This window comes from Balearica regulorum, chromosome Z (genome assembly GCF_011004875.1).
Source record: "Balearica regulorum gibbericeps isolate bBalReg1 chromosome Z, bBalReg1.pri, whole genome shotgun sequence".
Taxonomy (NCBI): domain Eukaryota; kingdom Metazoa; phylum Chordata; class Aves; order Gruiformes; family Gruidae; genus Balearica; species Balearica regulorum.
Window position 1 is genome coordinate 32,883,530 of NC_046220.1, and position 26,119 is coordinate 32,909,648.

The following is a 26,119-nucleotide window of genomic DNA, read 5'->3' on the forward strand; positions in this document are numbered from 1 at the left end:
GGATGAGAAAACAGAGCCAAGTGCACAGAGACATGGTAGGAAGGTTAAAATATGTCTCCTTATTCTTTCTTATGTAAGAACCTACTTGGGGCAGGCTGTTTAGATCAAAATCCAGAAGAATATCTGGGAGTGATAACAGAGTGCCAAGGCAGAGGATCAGCTTTCCTTCTTGACTATTTGCTCCACTAGAAGCAACAAATGTTTCAAAAAGTCAAATTCACTTTTCCAGGACCCAGATCTTAACCATCATCCATTCTCTGAAGCCTCTTGGCCAACAGTAAGTACTACGGGGCATAGGACATCTTGTACAAGCCCTGTGTGGACACATCTCCTCTTCTTGAGGTTTGCCTTGTACTGGCTGTATTCCTGAGACTGTGAGGCAGGAGAAGCTGGTTTGAGAACAACAATGAAACGGTACCTCTAATTGCATTGCAATCTAATTGCATATTTTTCCCTGTGCTAGGCCTGCAGTTGTCCCATGGAAGAACTGCACAGTTTGGGAAAGGTTACAGTGACCCCAGGTTAGCAAAAGCAATGGCAGTAAGTCTGTCCCACTGGATTGGTGGTGTGATGGATGGGGACTGCATTATATCGTAAAAATACCTGTCTGTGGGACAGCTCTCCCTCTGCAAATCTCCCCAGTTTTGAAAATGATTTGGGAGGAAAGTTAAAGGACAAAGACAATTCAAACCGGTCCTGTGGGATTTCATCTCTGCAGTGCTGCCTAAGAAGGGCTTTGTCACACTCACTTCCGGTTATGTGGGTCTGTAATAAACCATAAATATGTTGTGGCTTGCGTACTATAGTGGTCCTTGAAGGAGTGTGGGTGAGCATATGAAAATCCAGTTGTTTTTTTCCCTTTGTAATAATGGTGGTATTTGGTCATATGGTTATCCTGACCTAAGCATTGAATAATAAATGCATTTCAGTTGAAAAATGGCTTTATAAAAGGTCTCTTAATGTAAATACATGCTGCAACTGAACTTGTGGCTTTCCTTGCTCTTTTGAGAGTGTTTTCAGTGAAGCACAATGATATCATGCTGTTAAGCAGCTGTACTTTGGGCCTTCTACTCCCAGGAAACAAAAGCAGAATCTTAAAGCATGTGATTTTCTTGCAAAGTTCAGTGTAAAGTTTCTGCTAAGATAAATACGAAGTTGTAATAACTATTTCGCAGCAACCACAGCAGAGCAGTCTCTGCTGCATGATGCAAACAGTGGCTGCATCTTGGTATGACCTCCCAACAGTTCAAATACATGCATTCTCCTGCATGTTAAAGAGACAGAGTTGTTCATCCCTTCTAGTAGAAGCTAACAGGTGGACTTACTCAAGGCTTGTCTTGACTGTGCCCTCAACTCTAGTCATCTCAAGTATTTGTCTCTATTTTGGGTCTTGCGTGCACATACAAGCACACAGAGTCCACTCAATGCAATCTGTACCTGAAGAGTATTATGATATTGGCAGCCCCCAAAAGACAAGCCTAGATGTGAAGGCATGACTTGCCGGCCACTAACACAGTAATTGTACAGGGCAGTTCTGTTCAAAGCCTGCTAGAACTTTATCTCTCTACAGTCTGCCTGGAAAGGACAGGTGATGGTTTTGCTGCATTTCACTGGAAAATTAGTCATTGCCTCCTCTCCCAAGATGTAGTGCAGACACCTGCTAAAGACACCCTCACAGTGGGACCACTCTTAATGGAGCTGCACTGAATCTATAGGACTCTTATAAATGTAATGAGCTATTTTGCAGTGGCTCATTAAGTAAAAAGTTATTTTCCAGGGAAACTCATTACATGCTCATCTGTACAAAGAACACTTGCCACTTGTGACTGATTTTTGTCATTGTCTCTGGAGGTATGACTTGCGAGAGGCTCCCTGAGTTGGCTTTATGGTACAAAGGGTGGTGGTAAAGAAAGCAAAATTCCCTCCATAGCAATGGTGTCATTGCAAGCTCTGGTGAGAAATGAACTTGGAGTCCTGTGAATTTGTTAGGGAAGAAAGGTGAGGGTGGTGGGGTGTGAAAGGATAGGTGGGTTCTCCTCACCTTTCAGGGTAATGTTTGTAAGTTCCTTGAATCACCTAAGACTTGTACACTGGGTCAGACCAAAGCCCTGTTTAGCTGGGTGTCCCCTGAGCGGTAGTCCAGCAGTGGCCCATAATGATGGTATGTGAAACAATGCAGGCAGGGGGCAAGTATATAGTAATATTTCCCCCATGTGATGTCCTGTTCTTCAGTAACTTGCAATTCAGATTTTCTCAGCTACTGCCGGGATCTTTGTGTTTAATAGCATTCAGTAAGCTTTTTTTCATCAATTAATTCTCCTAAGCGTTTCTTGAACCCACGTTAACTTTCAGTACCTTCAGCATTGCATAATATCTACAAAATTTCTCCATTTTGACTAGGTTGTGTGTGCACAACTTGGCTCCTTTGGTTTGTTTTAATTTGATCCTTTAACTGGAAGCCCTCTAGTCCAGTATGATGAGACACAGTGAGCAATCATTCCCTGTTTCCATTCTCCATCCCACTTGCAATTCTACAGACCTCTGTCATAATCTTTATTTGTCATTACAAGTCCCACTGGAAGAACTGTGGTCTATTGTTCTTTGTTCAGAAGCTATTCTTATCTTGAATCCTACTTGTGGCCTTTTTCTGTACTTGTGTTCCTTCGGAGATGGAGGAACCAAAATTGCACATAGTACTTGAGAACTGAGATTGCACCATGGATTTATATTGATGTTGATTTGTCTTATCACTGTAATTCTAAGATCTCCCTTTCTGAGTGGCAGTAGCTAGTTCAGAGCCATCAAAGACTATCTCAAGGTAGAACTGTCTTCTCCCTATGTACTTTACTTTGCAGCACTGAATTTCGTCTGGCACTTTATAACAGTGTGTCAGCATGAGGCCTTTCACTAATCCTTTGCAATTGGCGTTTGACTTTTCACTGTTCTGAACCAATTAGTATCATCAGAAAAATATCCATGCTGTCCCTGAATCACCTCTGAATACAGTGAATAACACAAGTTTGTGTAGAGCTTGATGAGGTATATGGAACTGTATAAGCATGTCTACTGTTAACGCATGAACCTAGGATTTTCTGCTTTGTCTTGTTGCTGAAGTGGTAGTGCAGCTACTATGCAGCTTTGATATTTGCTGACTATATTTCTTTAAATGTGTCTTGAAGGTTTTAACCTGTGGGGAATTTGAATTGCTTTTCTTTTAGCCCCAGTGATGTGTTTTGATTTATCTGAACCTTAAGGGCTGTCTTTAGTAGAAGTCTTTAGAGGTTACAGAGACCCTCCCTAAATTTGCAACTGGCTTTGGAGCAGGCACTAACTGTGCACTCAGAAAAGTTAGCTGGGTCTTAAATGCCCTGGCAGATCAGTGGAACATTTCCCATTTACAGTAGCTGGCACTGACCAGGTCTTATCACTCTCCAGTAAATCAACTAGAACACGTGAAAGTCTCTAGATTTTGCTTTCAGAAATTACATCAGGAAAGATGTGAAAATTTCAAGCTGCAGCCCAAAAGATGCGTGCTAAAATCAAGAGCCTTGGCTGTATGTCACAATGCTGTAACTTTAGCATGCTTTCAAATGCTGTAATGTGTAGCTGCTAGTGTGAAATCTTAGGAAATGAGTTTAATCTTTATACCCTTGAAAGAAGGATTATGTCCAAATGTTTCCTATGCAAGATAATCCAGGCATGTGAACAAAAGGGGAGAAGAACCCCACAAACCAAAACCCAGGCCCATCAGTTACATGTAGGGCAACTGGAAACAAGGAGTTGTCTTCAGGATGACTCCTTTCCTAGACCAAATAGTTTCCTGAAAGCTATGCCTTCCACTTCAGGAAACCTGTCTTTCTCTTGTGATGATGGCGAGTGTCGGCTGTTTCATGGAAGCTGGTTATTTTAAAATATACCCTTGGTTTAGATAAAAAATGTCAAGGCCTGATGGGTGAACTTGAGTGGTGAAGATGATGTACGCTGCAACAGGAGTTCTCCGTATCTGAGCTGTTATCTTTGGAGTCCCACTGAAAGATTGTGTCTCCCAACTGGTCTCTTCCTCCCTTTTGTATACTTTGCATCCCCTTCTGGGGGATGTGGCTTGCAGGATTTCAGGTCTGTCCACATGCTGTCCTGTAGGCTGTGCTTGTTTTGTGACCTGGAATGCAAGCCATCCTTTGCACTGTAAGTGTACGTGCATGCATTGAATGTATTATTGGGACAGTCTGGTTATGGAATCTGCATACCTAACCTGTGAGGAAGGAAAGGGGCGTCCCCATTGCATTGTGGGGTGCTGAAGCCCAGGGTACCCAAGGTATTTTAAGCTCAAGGTTGCACAGAAAGCCAGCACTGCCTTCCCCATCAAGTACTTTGCCATGTAAACAGTCCTTACTATTCTTCTTTACAAGAATGTTTGCAAGAGTTTAATTTGTTTGTGGCTTGTAGTGACTTCTAGTTTTCTTTTCTGTCTTCCTGCAGAGACGAATTTCTTTCAGTTCCTCCTTGCGTGATCTGTCAGAAACAGTGGAAGCTTTGAGAGAGAGCCTTGGAAAGCTTGTTAAAGAGGTAAGGAGTGCCTTCATGTCAGGAGAACACATCGCCACGGTTGCTGTCTTAGCCTGCAATCGAGTACAAAAAGCACAAGTCTCCTTGGTGCAACTCAAAGTCAAATCCCTTGCTTATTTTGAAACTTCCCCCCCATCCTGTAGCTGTTCTCTCTATATCAGTAGAGGCAACACGCACTTTGCAGCCCCTTGGCACTTCAAGTTACAGGCACCATAGGATCTTTATCAGATGTGTGGCTAAAGATTGAGTCCTCACAGGAGGACCAGGAATTGAGACGTGTTCCGAGGGGTTTTCCTTCTCAGCGGTGGCACAACTGTTGGGCTCACAGTACATATGCTGCCTAGCAGTGCCTTGCAAACTGCATGTGGAGGTTTGCCGCCTTTCTAGTTTTTTCATTCAGTTGCCAACAATGTCGGGATTGTTACTTGTATCTATTGGTCTCTGGGTGCGGTGAGGATATGGCATGTGGGAGAGACGTTGTGGCTGTTGTAATCTAAATTAGTACTTATAAGCTACTGTTCGCCTTTTGTCTAACTAGCTTTTTGAGACAGAGATTGTTTTCTGGTCTTTGTGGGGCACTCAGTGCAATGGCATCACAGCACTGGCCGAGAAGGGCTGTGGTAAAACATAAACAATGGATTGCATGGGCAAAGTGACATTATAGAGACGGCAAGTATTTGTTTTTTGCAGGTGAAATGATGTATTCAGAAAAAAGCCCTGCATGCCTAGCATGAATCAGAAGTCTAAAACTGGGGCGGGGAAGGTGGGGGGCAGCTGTTTGAGCCAGAAACTTACCTTGTTGCTTTTTGGCTGGCTCTTTGAAGGCCAAAACAGTCTCTCCCTGAAGCAGAAATCATAGCCATCTAAGCTAAACAGTGCCGCCTCCTCCTCCCCTTCGCTAGTCTTCCGTCTTTGCATCAGAGCAAGAGGGCTCCGAGCCGTGAACGGCAGTAACCTCTGAGAGCACGCACAAGAGCGGGTCACTTCAGGTTAGCGTGTGCTCCACTCCCACGGAGGGGTGGCTGCCGGGAGCCAGCGCCATGCCAGCCAACAATTCCTGGCACATATCCCTCCCTGAGTCCCACAACCTGCTGCCGGGTCCCATTTACAGTGAAATTAAGATGTTTCCAGGATCAGCTTCAGTTAAGACCGTGGCCGAGCTCTTGCTAGCAGGGAGGCTGCCCTTCAGAGTTTGATTACAGCTGTTTCCCGTTACGTCACTTATTAAGCTTGCCTTTTTTTTCTTGTCTGGGATAAAAATAATTGAAACCATGTGATATTCAGTTTGCTGATGTGGCCAAAAATGTCCTAGGGTAACGTGCCTTTTGCTTGGCAGCTGTTTTGAGTAGGACTAACTTTTATTCTGCCCTATTGCTGTGCAAAACAAAGGCAGCTTTTTCCTCCAGATGGCTTGACCGAAAGTTACTTCTTATTGTCTGGCAGGCTGATTTCTGTGTGAAAAGGAGGAACTTGCTCCCTTGTTTCGAAGGGCAGCAGCTTGAGGGGGTGGAGAGAACTATTGTTTGTGCCATGTCTAGGAGCCTTTCTAGCAAGGAATTTTAATTGGAGAATGGCCTGAACAAAATATTTGTCTCCAAGTATGGGGATTGATTGGATCCCTGTCTCTGGGCTCTTTAAATCAACCTAGGAGGGCAGATTAAACACAGAGAGCAAGGGCAACTATTAAGAAACACTTAGAGGGTCAGGACTGATGTCTGGCAGAAGAAATAGTACGATAACCCTTCACACATGAGATACTTGCTTCCACTGGTGTGAACCGAGCAGCTCTGCATGTCAATTTTAAAGTTGCTGATGCCAAAGATAAAACAAAGCTCCTTGCTCAAACTGGTTTTAAAACCATGTGTAAAAAATGTATTTTCTAATGCAAGCCCTCCCTCTGTAAGATGATTAACACCTCATATGTTCATGGGAATTAGCTGCTCTTCCTATTTGTGTACCTTTGTTCATGTTAGGGGGTTTATGGTACTTTAAAGCAGTTGACTTTTTGCTGAGGAAGAATCAGCTGTTTTACCTAAGGTACCAAAAACTCCCCAAGGGGGTCCCTTTGATTTGGATACTCAAAACTGTCATGCCTGAAATGTGGCCTTGGCCTTTTGGGTGAGGAATCATCAAATCCAAAAACCCGCATAAGCATATGTAACCAACAAAAGCTGTTGGGTGACTTTTTGTTCATTCGTGTCCTGTGATGCTAGTGTCCTGTCAGTCACCCTAAACCTGTGGAGCCAGACTGAGTGGCACCAGGGTGCAGACAAAGGCAGTGGTGAGTAGTGAGGAAATGAAAGTACACTTCAGGCAGTCACTCTGGGCACACGTACTGAATCCCCCGGCTTTAGCTGTTCTCAGAGCTGTCTTCCATCATAGCAGTGTCATGTGTTTTCAGGCAGCTAAAAATAGAAGCTCCTTGTGTATGTGACACATAGTGTCTGTTGTTTAGCATCACGAATTTTTGTCCAGATGTTGGCACATCAAGCATGCACAGTGCTACAGATGAACATGCAGGATGAGGTTTGCCTCCCAGTGTAAGGCCAGAGACTGTGGATGTGCTGTCCTTGGGTGAAGTTGGATTGAATTGTTCCAGCACGCCCGTCGCTTTCTGCATTGTTGCTGGCTGGCTTTGCCAGCTGTCCTGGACTTTGATTATCTGTATTTTATTTAAACAAAGGTGACAAAACCAATACACAGGGAGTAAAACTGGCAGATGGCCTTTGACTGACTCTGTTACTGTCTCTGAAAAGTGGGCAGTTGGGCCACAGCATCTAAAGTTGTTTCTGAGATGCAGCTGAGATGCAGCTGATGAGCAGTTACAAATAGGTGTCTCAAGCTCTGCTTGCCTTTATCAGTGCATGTTGCTGTTCTGGGCAGCACAGCAAGAACATGTTAGTGTCACCTGATGTTTCAGTAGCAGTCAAGAAATCAGATCAAATGCTAGAAAAGATTTAAAATGGGACGGAGAACTTGCTGTAAGATTTTACCACAACACTATATAAAACTGTGGATTGCCCTCCTGTTCCAAATGGAATACAGATTTAGGCCCTTCCTCTCCAAAGAGAGAACTGAAAAAAAGTTCAAAGAAGGGCAATTGCGACATTTAGAAGTGGAATGACTTTCACACAAGGAACAAGGGAGTAAACTGGGACTTGTCAGCTTGGAAAAGAGGTTAGTTGGATATGGTAGAGGTTTATAAAGTTGAGTGGCCCAGAAGAAAGAAGTAGGGATTGAATGTTCACTCTCTCTTCCAGTGCAAAAAACATGGCACCAGATGGAGCTAACCATAGCTAAGTCAAGGAGAGGGGGGAAGAGCTTCTTTCCAGTGATGTGTTGGATGTCAAATACTCGTGGATGTTCAAAACTCAAGGAATTTACCATGGAAGAAATTCATTGAGGGTTAGGAAACAGAAGTTCCCTGAGCTGAAAATAAATGGAAGCTGGAAGATTACTTGAGGGAAATATCCTACCTTCTTGCCCTTACCTCATTTTTTGCTAACATCCACTTATTGTCATCATCACAGAGGTTACTGAGGTAAACGGAAGTCTAGTCTATATGGACAGACCTCTGCTGATGTTCTTACATCTCTAGGGAATCTGAGAGCAGTGCTTGAGTGTCATGTGAAACCAGTGCTCATGGAGCTGCATTGTTTTTTCTGTTGTGATGAGCTTGGCCACGCCTCTTGAGTATGGCAACATGCAAGGAGTGTCTCAGGCTGAGTGGATGGGGGTTTTGTTCATGACGTATTGCAGGTAGATGCTTATACCCCACAAAAGAGAATGGAGGTACCAACTGACCTGTCCAGTTGCATAGGCACTTCAAGTCTGATGTCAGGCTGGCTGTGTAGGAGAAGGCTCAATGCTTTGGCTAGCTGCATGAACAGCTCATGCTGTGATCAGGCTCCGGGCTGCAACTGAGCTTGTTTTCAAGGGTTTTCTGGGAATGTTGTTGACGACGGGGCAGGGAGGTGCTAGGGCAGGGAGAAGTGATACCAACCTAGGAGGTCAAACTGGCTGCCTGGTATAAATCACTGGAGGCTTGCTGACCTTGGCAGAATTGTGGTAGGTGACACTGCTGGGGCCTGCAGCTCATCCAGACTGTCCCATGAGCTGCACTCGCTTTGTGTTCTTCCTTAGTCCCTCTTCTGACTTGCTGCACCCCACCTGGCATGAGGGTACTCCACTGAATGTGAGCTGTTGTGCAACTCTCACGTGGAAGCTGCTTCTCCTGTGAGGGCAAGGAGAGCAGGAACTACCCACAGCACTAGAGGAGAAAACTTAAAAGAGCTTAGCAAGGGCACATTCCTTGTGCATGCGCAGAAGAGACTTCCCTCTGTGTTCTCCCACTGTGGCGGGGGAAATGTGCTTTCCCTGGTCTTTACTATTGATACTGCATTTAAAGGGATTCTTACCTGTTCAGAACAAGATAATGTGATTTGAAGGAGTGTAGCAAGATCTTCTCCTTTCGCTATTCATGTTCCTATCCCTGCTTCCACTCTCTTCTCCCACCTCACCCTCCAGTTGCTGAGCATGAAGAGCTGGAGCGACATGAGGCAAGAGGTGATGTTCCTGACCAATGTGAACACCTCAAACTCCTCTACGCAGATCTACCAGGCAGTGTCACGCATTGTGTGTGGCCATCCCGAAGGTGGAGGGCTCAAAATTAAATCCCTCAACTGGTATGAGGATAACAATTACAAAGCACTGTTTGGAGGCAACAGCACTGAAGATGATGTAACTAACTTCTATGATAACTCCACAAGTAAGTGTAACCCTGGCATGGCCTAAGGTCCCATCTACTTCATGCTTGTCATTGCTAGTGTTTCCCAAACTGCCACAGATGAAAGCAGGTGGTCCTGACAGACAACATACATTCTGGCTGTTTCAGAAAGGGGTGCATGTGCCACCTTCTGCACATGCCCTTAAGGCCAGAGAGGATATCAACATGCAAGGGAATCCTAAGGACCTTGTGTCCAGAAGGCCTCCACAGAAGGCTGTTCAGTGGACCTGCTGCAGGGAGAGGGGGAGCACAGTCAGGTGCAGCGTTTGGAAATGTGGTATTTTATGGACAAATTTTGCTTGTGCTATGCAGCAGTGCAGAATTAGCACTGTGGGTCTTAATGCTGGAAGCTACCTGGGTGCTCCATGTTTGCTAGGTAGGCCATGGAGGCTTGGATTGAAAGGGGCTTTTTTGTGGAGCTTTGCAGTAGAGGAAGGTTTTTGTTGTCTGACAAATGCTGCGCTTTCAGCTGTGCCTGTCCTTAAAGCCCACACAAGTGGGGCATATGCCTTCTGCAGTTGTTGCCGTGCTGTTCAGCTACTCACCCATGTTCTCTCTTCCTCAGCACCCTACTGCAATGAGCTGATGAAGAACCTGGAATCCAGCCCGCTTTCCAGGATTATCTGGAGGGCTTTGAAACCCTTGCTGATTGGGAAGATCTTGTACACTCCAGACACACCAGCCATAAGGAGAGTCATGACTGAGGTAACTCTAGCTCTATCCTCTGATATGCAGGGTGAGGTATGACCTCTGGCTGTGCATCTTAGCTGCTCTGTGTTAAATTGGGCCCAAACACAAGCCTGGAAAGGATTACCTGCAAAGCACAGCCTCCCTAGTCTCTCACCTCCCATGCCCTTGCTGTTGAAGGCTCAAGGAGAAAAAGCCAGGCTGAACTCTTTTTCTAGACTTGGCTGGAAGCTTTCCTGGTGGTGCCTTTTGATTATCCACAGGCTCTGATGTGGGATATGGGAGTGGGGAAGACCTTGATAAGCTTTCAGGTGTCCTTCCTCTCCTCCACTGCAGGCTGATCAGCAGATCCTGAATCATTTCCGATTGTGGTTTACCTAATGTGCTCTCTAATTCCCCAAGGTCCCTCAGCAAGACTCTTCTAGCACATGGGGAGGGGCTGACTTTGTGTGCCCTTCATCTCCAAGGCAGAGTCATTCTCCACAAAACCTTGAAAGGCAGTGCTCAGCCACAGTCATCCACAGTCCCTGTTGTTTTCCTCCCATGTGCATTTGATTTTCCCTACACTGGTCCTTGCAGAAGCTGAGCTGCTTGAATATAAGCAGCACTCAGTACTTCACTTGACAGGTCAATGCACCATCTCAGCCCACAGTGGATCTCTGCCCGCTTTTGGAAATAACCTTCCTCTCCTCTTTGCTGACAGGTGAACAGGACGTTCCAGGAGCTGGGTGTGTTTCGTGACCTCGGAGGGATGTGGGAGGAGATAAGCCCAAAGATTTGGACGTTTATGGAAAGTAGTCAGGAAATGGATCTCATTCGGGTCAGTATATTGTCCTTGCCAGAACCACCACTGTCATCTTCTGCAATAAGTGATGAAATATTTCTTTTAGATGGTGCTTCAGTGCTGAGCTGGACAGATAAATAGTATGGATGGGACCCCATCTTGAAACACATTGTGATTGTACCGATCTTGCATTATGCTTGGCATTCCTTCCTTCATGTAACAACCTGCTGCAAACAGGAGCTGTGTGTGTTTAACACCTGCCTCTGTGGGGAAATGGGCTGTTTCTTCCACAGTGTTGCCCTAACATGGTATAAGTATCTGTCTTGAGGTATTTTTGTAAACTGGGGACCTGTGGGGTTGGTGACATGTTCAGCGCCCTGTGCTGTGCACTTCTCCACGATAGTGCTCTCGCGATAGCAGCAAAGCAAACGGTTATACACCTAGATCAGATCCTGGAAGGTGCCAGGTGACCTCGGGCCCCATCGGATACAGTAGGAATTGAATGGTTATCATGCTAGAGCTGAAGCTCGATACCTGGCAGTAATTTGGCACAAATCTTGTAAAAACTTAATTTGAAGCTGCATGGTACGCTTAATTTAGTAATACTTGGCTGCTCATGGGAGAAGAGCAAACATCCTACAGCTGATTGCTTCATAACATGCCATGCATACTGGACCATGAAGAAGGGGCTGGGAGTCTTGTTTTGGAGTTCACATGCTTTCTGCTAGCCTGTTGGCTCCCTGTTGTGCCAGGTGTCAGACTTTCATTACTGGGGCATTATCTGCTTAAGTGGCTTAGATGATTGTTTCTTCCCTCAGGTGCAACTCTGAGGATCTTTGCACCCCGTGCTTATGTCTTTGGAAGCACAGTGATGTAAAACTGGGATCACACAACAGAGAAACAGTTCTAGAGTAGTTTTTCCTGCTGTCTCTGCAAGGCAGCTGCTTGGGTGTCATAGTGCAACTGTTATACGGAGACTTCCCCATGTCTTTTAAGCCTTAAAGTTCATTCCTTGTTTACCCCAATGTAAGGCTGGGCTGAACAGTCTGTGACCTGCCCTGTTGCACTTCCCCATCAGGGTGACATCCGAGAGGATCAGAAGCATCATTTGATCACTCCTGTGCCTCTGTTGGCTTTATGAAAGTTAATTCTGTAGATGTTGGCATCAGGGAGGCGAGACTTGGGGCCACCAACTGTAAATTGAACCATTTGATGCAGAGAGTGCAGACAGAGGGTCAAGGTTTGGGTATTGGCTTGCAGTCACATCTTTTGAAAAATGAAAGTTGCTGCATTTATTTTTTTATTTTAATGAGCCCTAGGCTTTTGTATTTTGTATTTTATGCTTCTTGTTAACCCTGCTGGCTCTGGTAGTTAATTCTTGATCTTCCCAGCAGTCTGGTCTCCTCCTCTTTATTGATGCAGTAGCAGGGGTTCATTTGTTGTCACCTGTTGCAGTTCACACAAGCAGGAATACTTCACTGTTAATGCCTGGACAGCTCCCGGGCAGCATCCCATTCAGGTAGAGGTGCAGCACAGATCACTTGTACATGAATAGGCTGAAACAGAGTTGCCTGATTGTGGCTACTTTCATGGGGGAGGTGGGTCCTTTGCTGTTTGGTAGCCAGGGAGGCTGCTGTGCTGCTGGGTGACAGGTCATCACCTCCCAACTTTCTGGGTTGTGCAATCTGTTTGGCATGTTGCTTCCTGCTGAACGAGAGGAAAGTGCTTTTCTTGCCCATCTCTGGCACTTGAAGCTTGCTGCTAATGTGGCTGCTAACTTCAGGGAGGACAACAGGTGCCCCTGGAGTTAAGAAGCTTTAATGTTGCTGCTGAATGTGATGAGGCTGACCCCCTTGCCACAGGCATGGTGCCCTTCCTGCTGGGGAGGGTGGCGAAAGCCAACCTTAGGAGACCAAATGTGAAGAGAGCGCAGCACAGTCGATCCCTCAGATTTGCTCAGATTTCCCTTTCACATTTTCTCCTTTGCCAGCTTGGCCTGTTCTCTTTTCCCATTTTGTGATGCTGTTTTTGTAACTCTGTGACCCGTTACTTTCTGGTAACAGCAGAGCATGGGGAAGCCTCTCACCTCTCTGCTTCCTTCTTTGTTCTGGCAGAAAATCCATTTCCTGTTTTTATTGGTTAGGATTTTTACAGTTTTCTTTCTTGTGCAGAGTTTCCTTTTTTCCTCTCACCTACTTCAGTTCAACTGTGTCCTTTACAATTAATGCTTCCTTCATGCCTGCCCTTTTATTTTCTGCCCAGAGGACTGGTTTGTGGTTAAATGCCAGATGCTTCTACCTGGATTGCACTTGTGTGGGGCTTTGTGCATACATTTAGTGGGGCAATACCCTGTCCTGAGAAAGCTGGCAGTTAAACCAGGTGAAAAAAAGCACTCTCCTAGATAGGAGAACAAAGAGCCAGGACATCATGGCTGTACAGGACTGCTTCAGCCAGCCCTGGTGGTGCAATAGCAAAATATGTAAGAAAAGCCACGTGGCCTCTGGTGCTGGTATTTCTGCTCAGCACTGTGACAGTTCAGCCTCCAGCCATGCCACAGCCCCTCTCTATCCCAGCCCGGAGCAGAGGTTTGTTCGGGAGAGGTGAGCAAAGCTTGGCAGCCACCATCAGCTGAATGCATTTCTCTGAACGCCTTGTTTTGCTGGAGCAAGACCTGGTTTGCATGTGTGGTGTGCAGAGCTATGCCTGGCTCTCTGCTGCCCTCTTCTTGGGAAACGGGTGACAGGACACGGAGGCAGCCAGCCAGCCTGCAAAGGATACCCCATGGTGTAGTTGTCTATCACCGGGGAGGCACATCCTTTCAATGGGGGAGGATAAGAGGAAGGACCCCACCCTGCTGATCTTCTCAGTATGGCAGAGTGCCTCTCCCTGCACCTTCTTAAAAGACATTTTCCCCAGTAGTACTTGTTTTCATGATGAGAGAAGAGATCTAATGTTAATTCTCAACAACTATTTCTCCTTTGAAAACAAAATAACTGTAGACGCTGCTGAAAAGCAAAGCCTTCTGGGACCTGCACTTGCCGGCTTCCAACTGGACAGTGGAGGACCTTTCCCGTTTCCTGTCAAACCATCCGGAGGACTTTGAGACAGGAAACGACTCAGTGTATACCTGGGTGGATGCCTTCAATGAGACAGATCGGGCTATCCAGACCATCTCCCGCTTCATGGAGGTGAGATCCTGCTAGTGTGGGCAAGCAGCTGGGGGACGGCAGCAGCTTGGTCTCCACTTTCTCTCCCTGGAAAGGGAAGAGAGGTGTTCCTCAGTCCATTTTCTGTAAACAGCCAGGCTTTAGTAGAGCTGAATGCACAGAGTGTTAGAAAATACCATTTATTCAGGTGCCTAAATACAGATGTAGGAACCTAACTGTAGACCTTGCTCTTGAAGTGCTCGCTTTGGCCATTGCATGTGGTTTCCCACCCTGTTGTTACTGGGTGACTGAGAGCTGCTGCTTGCTTCAGCAGTGTAACAGCTCCTATTCCAGTCTGGGGTTTTAGCTGGGGACTGTGGTGAAGCTGGCAGCTTTTTTAAGCTGAGGAAGACATAGTGAGTAATGAGATTTGTTCTACTTGTTACTTGGCCATCTTGGCAGATGGGTGCAAACAGAAACAGACCTTGGCCTGTCAGGGACCTGGTCCAAAGCCTGTGGGTCTCTCCAGTGATTTTTAGAGGCTTCGAATCAGACCGAGTTTATTGTTAATAGAGAAAATAATGCTATCTGTGGAAATTGATGCTTGGATGGGATCTTATAGCTAGTATTACAATGCTACCTAATCTCTTTTCCAGAAAATACCTCTGCTGTGGTATTTCTCAGTGATATACGTTTGACTGGCGGGTCACCATCAAGTAGGAAAAAATGACATCTCTAGCAACTTGCTGGCCTACCATGAGCCATTGCAAATTAGTCCAGCAGTGCAGTCTTTTCTTGGGCATGGCATTACCATTGCAGAGTTCTCCTTTTTAATTCCTCCCAAATGTAAACAAAGTACATTCTGGTTTTGTAACTTATCCAATAAATGCTTTCAAATCTGTCCCTGTCTAGTGTGTCAACTTGGACAAACTGGAGCCTGTGGCCACAGAAGTCCGGCTCATAAACAAGTCACTGGAGCTTCTGGATGAAAGGAGGTTCTGGGCTGGCGTAGTCTTCACTGAAATAGCTCCTAACAGCATAGAGCTCCCTCAACATGTGAAATACAAGATACGCATGGACATTGATAATGTGGAAAGGACCAACAAGATCAAGGACGGGTCAGTTTGGACATGCAGGCTTACAAACAATGTCTTATGGCTGATGCAGTGATGAGAGTTTCTAACGGAAAGGTCTTGTTCCCTTGGTGCAGGTATTGGGATCCTGGTCCCCGTGCTGATCCCTTTGAGGATATGCGCTATGTTTGGGGAGGCTTTGCCTACCTGCAGGATGTTGTGGAACAGGCCATCATCAGGGTGCAGACAGGCACGGAGAAGACAACAGGAGTTTATGTGCAGCAGATGCCCTATCCATGTTACGTGGATGACATGTATGTATGCAGGCTGCTTTGAAAGCTCCCAGGAAGATTGCGTCTTGGGAAGCATGGGATCTTGTCATTCCTCAGACGTGGTTTATGTCCCTACTATTAGTGAGGAAGCAATCTCCTTAGTGCTTCTAATCCCTGGAACTGGGATGCCTGCATGGAGGATTTAGAATATGCAATGACTTGCAGAGTCCTTCCCAGGAGAAGGACTATCTGTACAGGACTTTTACATACAGAGTGCATTCCTGAAATGTGCCCATATCCCTAAACCCAATACAGGCAAAAATAGCACTGGGGAAAACCTCAGAGACTTAGACATGGGAGAGTGGGAAGAGGACAGCTGAGAGCATTCCCCAGGAAAGGCAGGTCTCTGCACCCGCTCTTCCACTGAGCAACAGTTGCAACTCCCGCTCCCACTCCAGGCTGGTGATGTGCTCTAGACCCATCAGCCTTACCTTATGGCGAGACACTGATCCTGTGTCATGCTCTGCACGTGGGCTGTTTTGTGCAGTGAAGCCATAACCATCATTGTGCTCTGCTAGCCCTTGAGCGGTATCTGAAGTTGCACTGATGTTTCTCACTGTGTTCTACTGGCTTCGTTTCTCCTTCTGTCAGATTCCTGCGTGTCATGAGCCGCTCCATGCCTCTTTTCATGACTCTAGCCTGGATTTACTCAGTGGCTGTGATAATTAAGGGCATTGTATATGAGAAGGAAGCCCGGCTGAAGGAGACAATGCGGATTATGGGACTTGACAATGGCATTCTTTGGCTAAGCTGGTTCATTAGCAGCCTCGTCCCTCTCCTGATGAGCGCAGGCCTGCTGGTGTTCATCCTTAAGGTGAGTTGACTGGCTTAGTGTGTGGCAGCAGAATCTAGAGCCTTGAGAAGCCTGCACAGTGGTCTGTGCTGGCACACTGGGGAGGGGTTAGTGAGTGTGGGTTGACCAGCAACTGTTTGCAAACAAGGTTTTTGAGCAAAACAGGGCTGAGTGGCTGAAAACAGGTGGAGGGGCTGTAGTAGATTCAGTGCTCTTGTAAAGGTGCCTCTGGTACCGCCTCACTTCTGGGGAGGTTGTTTTGCAAATTGCAGCAAGCCCAGCCTCCCCTGAGCTCTGCAGACCTGCTTGTACTATAGCCACCTTGGAGAGCCCTTTGAAAGCCTGATGTGCCTGTTGTTTTCCTGCCAGATGGGGAATCTGCTGCCTTACAGTGACCCTAGTGTGGTGTTTGTGTTCCTCTCAATCTTCGGTGTTGTGACCATCCTCCAGTGCTTCCTCATCAGCACCGTGTTCTCCAGGGCCAACCTGGCAGCTGCCTGTGGGGGCATTGTTTATTTCACGCTGTACCTGCCTTATGTGCTGTGTGTTGCCTGGCAGGACTATGTCAGCTTCTCACTCAAGATCTTTGCGGTGAGTCTTGAGGAAACTGTCCTGGGTACTGTGCCTCTACTAATATAGCACTCAGCAGCTCTCTAGCTGAACACTGATCACAAGTGGTGGAGGTGGAAAGGGGATGACAGTTTTCCAGTCTAAGAGACTATTGGGGCTGGGCTTGGTGAAGAGGTTGACTGAACCTGCTAGGAGCTGCTGGGAGGGTTTTGTTGGGTTTCATAGTAGAAGTAATTCAGCCAGACTAAGCTGCCGTGAGCTGTGATGCTGTACCATCAGGTATGCAGGCTAAAGTAACTAGCTGCCTTTCCTCTGCACAGCACTTCGTACCTGTCTGGAGAGGGTGGTTGTGGGTGATCTCTTCCCTCACAAAGGGCAAGGGAAAGAAAATAGGGAAACAAACAGTTCTGGGTGGTGGTCCAGCAGAGACTTTGGGCCTTGCTTGCTTGTTGGAGCCAAGACTAAGTCTGCCATTCCCTCTCTGCAAATACAGTCATGTTCCTTGGACCTTTGACTTTTCCCATAACGCTTCTGGACCATGTCCCTTAGCCTTGTGCTAGAGCTGAGCTGCCCAATTGAAGAGTAGTTGTGAAAAACTGAATTCATGTTCATGCCTCCCATTTACAGAGTCTCCTGTCTCCAGTAGCCTTTGGCTTTGGTTGTGAGTACTTTGCGCTGTTTGAAGAGCAGGGAGTTGGTGTTCAGTGGGACAACTTCTTTGAGAGCCCATTGGAAGAAGATGGCTTTAGCATCACCACATCTGCTGTCATGATGTTGTTCGACACCTTCCTATATGGAGTCATGACCTGGTACATTGAGTCTGTCTTCCCAGGTGAGGTCTGCTTCTGAGGGAGGTTCATGTCTTCACACTTTTAAATGAAACCTTTCACCCTGCTTATTTGCCAAGGTGCAAATTGGGCCCGTTTTTAAGCGGAGCTGCAGAAGGGTCATGGAGGAAAACCACAGACCAGCATGACAGTAAGGTTGCTGCTGCTAGTAGCAGTGACTGTTGCCCAGCACAGAGGCTGTGCCCCATTGTGGTGATGGCTGAGCTAGTCCCAGAAGCTTTGCTGCACTTCAGATGTTGCCTTCTCTGAACTGCTAAGTCCACAGACCTTGCTGCAGGGGAGGAGTTGAGAGTATCAGCACCAGATGTGGCTGCTTAGCACCTTTCAGCACAGAGTTTTTAACCCTGAAGTGAGGTTTGGGGAAAGAGATGTCTCTTACCCCAAAAGTATGGCAGTGTCTTCATCACAAAAGATCTCTTCTTAGTCCTGCCTAACCTAGAGGCTTACTGGTGGTGGAGTACTTCCCTTCTTGTCCTGAAATCTAATATGAGAAAAGGGACAGACGCAGTCAGGCTCATGTAATGCTTTTCTCTTTAGGCCAGTACGGGATTCCCAGGCCCTGGTACTTTCCTTTCACAAAGTCCTATTGGTTTGGTGAGGAACCACAGGACAGGCAGCACCATCATTCTGACCAGAAGGGGCCTTCAGAAGGTAAGTATTGGACACAGAACCTTTCTGCAGTTATGGTCTGCCTTTTTGAAAGGAGAGTCCAAGGATGGCAGGACTGGCATGGCTAATGTGAAATTGGTCATCCCTTTGCTATCACAGTTTGGGTATGCTGATCAGGTGGGTGTATCCAGGTAACCCCAAGGTACTTTGCCCACTTGAGTGCACTTGCGTACTCCAGCTTCATGGAGCTGAGAATTCCTCCAATTTTTGCTGACCCTGGTGACAGTGGAGATCTCCAACTCCCAGATGAGGCCAGTAGAGAGAAAAGAGCTAAAGTACAACTTCTGTGGAAGGTTCCTGTCCCTGAGGAAGAAATGTGGTCAGTTCATATAGCTCATTTCTCCTTGGATCTAGACAGGCTTGGGGGAATGTAACATTTATTAGAACTCCCACACAGTTGCTGTTAAAACCTACCATATTTCTCTCTACTTTACTCTGTTTTCCTCCAGTCTGCAAGGAGGAAGAACCTATGCATCTGAGCCTTGGTGTTTCCATCCAGAACCTGGTCAAGGTTTATCGTGATGGCAAGAAAGTTGCTGTAGATGGTCTCACACTGAACTTCTATGAAGGACAAATCACCTCCTTTCTGGGACATAATGGAGCAGGGAAAACCACTACCATGTAAGAACAAAATAATGCTTTAAGACAGTGGGAGAAGTGACTCTCAATACTGTGGTTCCTATCAATATGGTAGAGGTAGCTGTACAAGTGCAGTGTGCAAGCTGGTGCAGGTTTCCCCTAGTTGTGCTGGCGCCTCAGAAGATGCGCAGATACAGAGGACTGAAACTGGAGGTTGTTCAGGTTGAGGCTGTGCTAAATGAATCTGCATTGGCAGATTGGCATTTTTTAGTAATGCCATTTGTGACTCTGACTTATCAATATAAGGAAACAAGTTGGGACTGAAAGAATGAGAAGCTTTTAGAGGAAAAAATATTTCCTTCAGGCGGAGTTGTGTGGGTGTGCTTTGATCACTGTTAAAACCATTGGAGCTATTTTGGTGTTTTTTAGTCCATTAGTGAGATGTTTCTCAGACTACTTTCCTGATATGGGAGTTCCCCAAGGCTTCCACCCACTCTTCATCCATCCTGGCACGTGCAGCAGCCATTTCCTGGTGGTGGAACTTGCTTATCTGTTGTGTTTGTTCTTCAGGTCCATCTTGACTGGCTTGTTCCCCCCAACCTCGGGTACAGCCTTCATCCTGGGCAAAGATATCCGCTCTGAGCTCAGCACCATCAGGCAGAACCTGGGCGTCTGTCCGCAGCACAATGTGCTGTTTGACTTGTGAGTAGCATCTGTGAGATGCAGGGCTACTGTTATCCAACAGAAGTTTGGGTTCTTCAGGAGGCAGTAGTGTGCTTTCAGCTAGGACGGTCCTATCTTTATCTGTGTGCATGGTATGAGACAGTGGGGTGGTGTGAGATTGGTGCAAGGACTATGCATGTTTATTAGTGTGTTCGTACATGTCTGTGAATTGTCAGCAAGAGCATAAGCTTTCATCTTTCACCTCTCTTTAAAGAAATCTACTCCACTAAACTTAACTAGGCCAAATGTTTTCCCAGTGCCTAGTGATCTGGGATGTTTGGGGTACTCTGTAAAGCACCCTTAAAGGAGGATTATTTACATTGGTGCTGAATACCCATACCCTGAAATCAGCCCTAAGCTGAGTACACCCAGTTTGTAGCTCCTTCCTGAAACCTTGGCCTTAAAAGATATTTTCCCAAGCAAAAAAACATGCTTGCTGTAATGCTAATCCAAGGGATGAATCCCAGCACGGTGCTCTCAGCAGTGCCTGAGCCTCCTCCTGTTCCCTAGGCTGACTGTGGAAGAGCACATCTGGTTCTACGCTCGGCTCAAAGGGCTGCCACAAAAGAAGGTGAAAGAGGAGATGGAACAGATGGCAATGGATGTCGGTTTGCCTCACAAACTGAAAGCTAGGACAAGCAAACTCTCTGGTAGGTTCAGCTGCTTTTACATGTCTCAGCTGCTTCCTCAGCCCCAGAAAAACTCTCCTGGGTTTCACAGAGGCTGCATCACAGACCCTGGTTGGATCCTCCAATTAAATATAGACTATGACATAATTAAGCACTTAAGGAAATCAGTTATTTATTAAGTACCTAATCAGTATATTGTAGTAAACTTAAGAAACTTACACTGTCATATGCTACCTAATGACCATAACAAGTCACTCACTTTCTCTGGGTATTTTGTACTTGTTTCTATCATGACATAGTTCAGCTGCATGTGATATGTATTTTCCAAATGCTTACTAATGTTTGTTTTTTATGGGTTTGAATGAGAGTGGTTCAGACCATAATCTCCCAAGTCCCTTGCTGTTTGTGAACCATACGTGCGTTTCTTATGCTGACTTCCACTTCTTCAGTTGGTGTCCTAGAGCATCCTTCCTCTTTGTTTACGAAAAGCAGGATTCCTGTATCAGTCTGTACCAGATAGTTGAGGGACCGAGACTCCTCTGTTTCTGACTTGGCTCTCAGCACAGACTGCACATTTGTCCTTGGGAAGGGAGAGCAGATGGCCACAGGCTGGCTTTAGTATTGAAGAGAGTAATATAATTCCTTGCTGCTTCTGCCTCTGGCACACTTCCACAGGAGGGGATATCTCTTGGGGACCTATTTCTGCAGCTCAGGCTCTGGAGACCTGTGTTCCAGATCCTCAAATATGGTTAGGCCTCCAAGCTGGTGACTTGCTACTCTTGGTGTTGAGATAGTATGATTCACTTATGGAAGGGCTTGCAAGGTGTGGTTTCCTGCAGTAGGAGGACAGTAGGACTCCACTGATTGAAGACCATCTAGATAAATTACCCCATCCTGAAGGTGATGGGACCCTGAAGGCCTGAAACAGTAGCGGTGCTTGGTCTTCTCAGTGTGCAGTTCTGCTTTTTTGTGGAGAGCTCATTATCCACTGTGCTGCAGCTATTGTTGTTCCTTGCATCTCTGCCTCGGCCTGAACACCTCTTTCTTGTGCTTGTCAGGTGGCATGCAGAGGAAGCTCTCAGTTGCCTTAGCCTTTGTTGGGGGCTCCAAAGTTGTCATTCTGGATGAGCCTACAGCTGGGGTGGATCCTTATTCTCGCAGAGGGATATGGGAATTACTCCTGAAGTATCGGCAAGGTATGTAGTCTTTTTCTCTACTTGTAATGAATGGGTCTGTTCCCAAAATGACTGTTCCCAAAATAGCAATGTGTCTTTGCAAATCTATTGTTGTCTGCGCTAAGGAAGGAACAAAGAACATGCAGGACAAGAATGTTCTAATCTCTCCTCTGTCCTCCTTTCTCATCCTGTTCATGCCAGAGCTCATGAACAAAGCTCCTTGCTGGGTTGTGAGGGCAGTTAAAGCCAGAAATTCACTTTTGGTGTGCAGCAGTGTCATGTTCTGCTCTGTGCAACCAGCTTTGCTGACATGAAATTAACATGCCTTTGCTGAGCATGAGACTGGGGAGAATAAACCTACGACAGCAGTTGTGAACATTTTCCATACTGCTAGCCTTGTTCAAAGGAGCCTGGACTTCTGGCATCAATCTCCCATCCAGCTTCATGGCAAGATCCAGACAATTGTGGCTTTGGCTTGGGAACATGGGTATGGTTGACATACCAGCAGTAAGTCTTCCCTTACTTTCTTCCAGGCCGCACTATCATCCTCTCCACACACCACATGGATGAGGCAGACATTCTGGGGGACCGGATTGCCATCATTTCTCATGGCAAGCTCTGCTGTGTTGGCTCTTCTCTTTTCCTGAAGAACCAGCTGGGAACAGGCTATTACTTGACCCTGGTCAAGAAGGATGTGGATTCATCTCTGAGCTCCTGCCGAAACAGCAGCAGCACAGTGTCCTATCTGAAAAAGGTACAGTTGACCCTTGTTGCTCATATTCATTCTTCCTTCATGAAGTCTTAGGCTTATGGGAAGCAGCAGCTAAGATTTTACATGGTAGAATGTCTAAAAGAGAAATCCCTTACTCTTCCAAAGAAGTGTTACTTGCTTTTATAGGTGTTATGCAAGATCATGTCTGGTTAAACTGTTGCATGGAATTTACATCTCCATATAGTTTTTCAATGCTGCTGGTCCAAAGCTCATTGGAGAGAAACAGAATAGATGGAGTGCACGCTTTTGTAACACTCACTTCTATAACTGTGACCTCTTACTTGTATTCCAGCCCTTTGCAGTGGTATGTCACCATTGCTTTCTGAGTCCTCTGTGGAGTAACCAGAATGTTGCAGCATTTGGTTGGAGTTATCTAGAGAGTAGCGCATCTAGTTGGGTCCCTTTTTGATCAAACAGCAGGAAACAATGGTTGTCTTCTCTTTTGTGACCAGGATGACAGTGTCTCCCAGAGCAGCTCTGATGCTGGCCTTGGCAGTGACCATGAAAGTGACACGTTGACAATAGGTGAGGCTTTGAAAAGATTCAGTACCAGTGCTGACATTGCTTTTTCACCCTGGACAACTGCCTTAACCTTGTGCCCCTGTGTAGCTACAGTCTGTGACAATTATTAAATTCACAGAGATGATATTTTTAAATCCATAAATATTGGAGCATTTTTCTTTAGTGAACCATTTTGGGTTCAAGCTGTCCTGAGATTTAATAAAGATTGTATAATTGCTAGGCCTGTTAGTAATATGTAATGTTTGCTGGTGAACTGTACATCGACTTGCAAGGCTGTGAGTAGCATGTGTAATCTCTCCCAGATTCTGCAAATAAAAAGAATAGCCAGGCTTCGGTCCAGGCTTTCATCCAAGCTTGTGTTAAATGTAAAAAGAAACCAGATTTTCATGGAAATGAGCTGCTTTCCAAAGATGTCCCATTTTCCCTCCTTTCCTTCCTGCAAGGTTTTTCAGACTGAGCTCTTCTTTTCTGCATAATGAGCAGTAACAAGATGAACACCATCTTTTCCTTTTGGTTCTTCTAGATGTCTCTGCAATTTCAAATCTCATTACAAAGCATGTTCCTGAGGCCAGGCTGGTGGAGGACATCGGCCATGAATTAACCTATGTCTTGCCATACAAGGCTGCTAAAGAGGGAGCTTTCGTGGAGCTGTTCCATGAAATTGATGACCGCCTCTCTGATCTTGGCATTTCCAGCTATGGGATCTCTGAAACCACCCTGGAGGAGGTGAGTGAGCTGCAGATTCTCTTTTGACTTGAACTAGGCAAAATGAATCGTGGCAGAAATAAGAACAAGATAGTCTTGTCTCTTTCTGTAAATATTTACTGTGAAACAGGCAGCCTTGTGTTCCCCTCAAAAATGGATTGTCTTCCCTGTTTAAGTGTGTGCTCATAGAAGCATGCATTAAAAACTGAAATGTAGTACAAGCAAGCATAGACAGGTCCTTTGTATTCAGTTGCACTTTGCTCAGATGTCATGTGATGGTTGTCCCTCAATTTGGCTTCTAATGACTGTGTAAACACCTTTGAGGTATTTTTAGGGATGCTTTGTGCTGCACTTAACTTGAAAACATACATTTCAGTACCGGAGACTGTACTTTACAGAAGCCACTTAGATGTATACCCTTGTCAGGAACATTTTTAGGATTTGTTCCTTGTGGCTGTGTTCCAGCTGACAAGTATCCCTTTGTCACAGAAGTGTCATGCACTTTATCCCCTGTTTATGTGAAATGTCCCTTTTAAAAAAAAAAAAAAAATAATGACAAGGGAAACAGTGGTGGTGTCACTTACTGAGGTTGCCCTCTAGGTCCTCCCACAGCTGTGAAGGCCTTGGCTGCTATCTCCAATGCAAAAATTTTTTTTTCTGGTTTAGGAGAATCCATGGGACAAGCTCCACAATGGTGCCTATTCAAGCATAAACAGGAGTGTGAGCTCTGTCAGTCTAGGAGGAAAATGGGATTCCCCAAGTTTAGTAACTAGGTCTTTTATCTGAGGCATGTGTTTAACAGACATTGGAAAGGGGGAGTGGCTGGCATGTGGTTACAGGCTGGCTCCTGGAAGCTGGAGAGAAGCCACAAAGTCCATGTCCCCATCACACAGGGGATAAACCCTGTATCCTCTGTTCTCATGCTGCATCTGTCAGTCTTGTACTCTTTCATGGCATCTTCTGAAGCAGTCCCCACAATATTACTCCCCTTCTAATTTTCACTTAAAATTGCTTTTCAGATCTTCCTGAAAGTGGCTGATGATAGCGGTGTGGATGCAGAAACTTCAGGTGGGTGTAGCTGTCCCCTACAGTGTTGAAGGGGACTTCACAGGGAGATACCCTTTCATATGGTATTTGTGCTGTTTAAGCACAAGGCTGACCAAGCTTAGGTATTTCAAGAGTAAAATCTCAGTGCAGGGCTTAGTTCCCAGAGGAGTAAAAAGATCTAGAGGGTATCTCAAATGAGGAGCGTTCCTGGTCTCACCAGCCTTGGGCAAACTGTTGACCTTTGTGTATGGCAGCGTGTCCAGCTTGTATACAGTGATGCATGCCAAGGTGTGAGAGTCTCTGTTTCAGACTGAACTGGAACTCTGCTTTGCAAATATTTTTAATGACCTAAAATAGCTGTTCTTAGTATACTTCATGCATGCTTTTATGTACTCTTAACTTCTGTTGACTCAGTGGTAGTATGTTTATTTTGTAATAGTGAAGAGTTTATAGTGTTTGAGTTTATTGTGAATTACTTGGCTGATGCTATTGTCTACTCTGAGGAACAGGAAAATCTCTTGACAACAGTCAGACTACAGTAAGGGACGAAATGACTTTCTGAGAGCAGCTCACTGCACTAAGTGCTTGTGCCAGCATTTCCTGATAAACTAGTGCTAGCAAACTGCACTTGAAGTCATATGCATATAAAGTGAGAATTTTGTTACAGTGAGAGCAGCCTGCAGTTTCCATACCTAAATGAAAAAAAAAAGTGACAAATGCACTGGAAGAAGCTTCTAGGACAGCACACAAAAAATGGTGCATAAAACATGTGACCCTTGCAAAATGATAATCTTCATTTTACTTTTACCTGCACTGGAGTCACTCTAGATCAGCTTCTCACTTTGCAAATGGAAGACCTGTAAAATGAAAAAAATACTGCTGTGTTTTTTCTGGGGCTAATTGGAGATTAACTGAAGCCGTTCAGCTAATCATAACTGCATTATTTTCAGATGGGACATTGCCAGCCAGAAGGAACAGGCGCGTGTTTGGAGACAGACAAAGCTGCCTTCGTCCATTTACAGAAGATGATGCATTTGATCCTAATGATTCAGACATAGATCCAGGTATTGCTGGACCTCAAGCCTTTTTTCTTCTTGTGGACACTCTTTCATATTATAAATCATAAGGCTGAGACTGCAAAAGGAGTGGTGTTTTATTTGCCTTTAGGAAGAGTGGGCAGTGCAGTATCCACAGCCTGCTCAATCTTCCCATCAAGGCTTATACAGATAAGGATGAAAATGTAGTCATGTAAATTTCTGTTGCTATCTCTGCTCACCACCACCCTTTTATTTTAATGAGTGAGAGCATCTGCTCCAGCTGTCACCCTGTGTTCCCAGCACAGAAGTGCCCAGAGAACATCTCTGTGAGCTTCTGAATGAGAGTCCTTTCTTGCTAGCAGAATCCAGAGAGACAGACCTTCTCAGTGGGATGGATGGGAAAGGATCCTACCAGATGACAGGCTGGAAGCTCACCCAGCAGCAGTTCACGGCTCTGTTCTGGAAGAGGCTGCTTATTGCTAAGAGAAGCCGGAAGGGCTTCTTTGCTCAGGTGAGAGCACCCAACATGTACGGGGTCCTTCAGCAGGGACAGCTCTGGACCATGCATTGTATTTGGAGTTGAAGGCAGGCAGAAAACCTCAAGGGAATACGGATAACCAAAACTGGTCTTCACTGCACATCTGAGCAAAAGGGGACCTGTGCAAGTGAAAGGAGT

General features: G+C 45.8%; 1 protein-coding gene across 1 annotated transcript in view; it reads left to right on the forward strand.

Moving 5' to 3' along the window:
* The window catches only part of ABCA1 (ATP binding cassette subfamily A member 1), a 97,389-nt gene that overhangs the window by 52,115 nt on the left and 19,155 nt on the right, over positions 1-26,119 (forward strand). Inside the window, exons 8-28 of the mRNA XM_075740859.1 lie at positions 4,480-4,566; positions 9,094-9,334; positions 9,918-10,057; positions 10,743-10,859; positions 13,823-14,011; positions 14,882-15,087; positions 15,180-15,356; positions 15,966-16,188; positions 16,537-16,758; positions 17,365-17,569; positions 18,123-18,236; positions 18,704-18,875; positions 19,404-19,535; positions 20,067-20,206; positions 21,244-21,381; positions 21,894-22,114; positions 22,585-22,657; positions 23,178-23,380; positions 24,379-24,427; positions 25,357-25,470; positions 25,806-25,954. Coding sequence (XP_075596974.1) covers positions 4,480-4,566; positions 9,094-9,334; positions 9,918-10,057; positions 10,743-10,859; positions 13,823-14,011; positions 14,882-15,087; positions 15,180-15,356; positions 15,966-16,188; positions 16,537-16,758; positions 17,365-17,569; positions 18,123-18,236; positions 18,704-18,875; positions 19,404-19,535; positions 20,067-20,206; positions 21,244-21,381; positions 21,894-22,114; positions 22,585-22,657; positions 23,178-23,380; positions 24,379-24,427; positions 25,357-25,470; positions 25,806-25,954 — 3,312 coding nt within the window. The remainder of the gene's footprint in view (positions 1-4,479; positions 4,567-9,093; positions 9,335-9,917; positions 10,058-10,742; positions 10,860-13,822; positions 14,012-14,881; positions 15,088-15,179; positions 15,357-15,965; positions 16,189-16,536; positions 16,759-17,364; positions 17,570-18,122; positions 18,237-18,703; positions 18,876-19,403; positions 19,536-20,066; positions 20,207-21,243; positions 21,382-21,893; positions 22,115-22,584; positions 22,658-23,177; positions 23,381-24,378; positions 24,428-25,356; positions 25,471-25,805; positions 25,955-26,119) is intronic.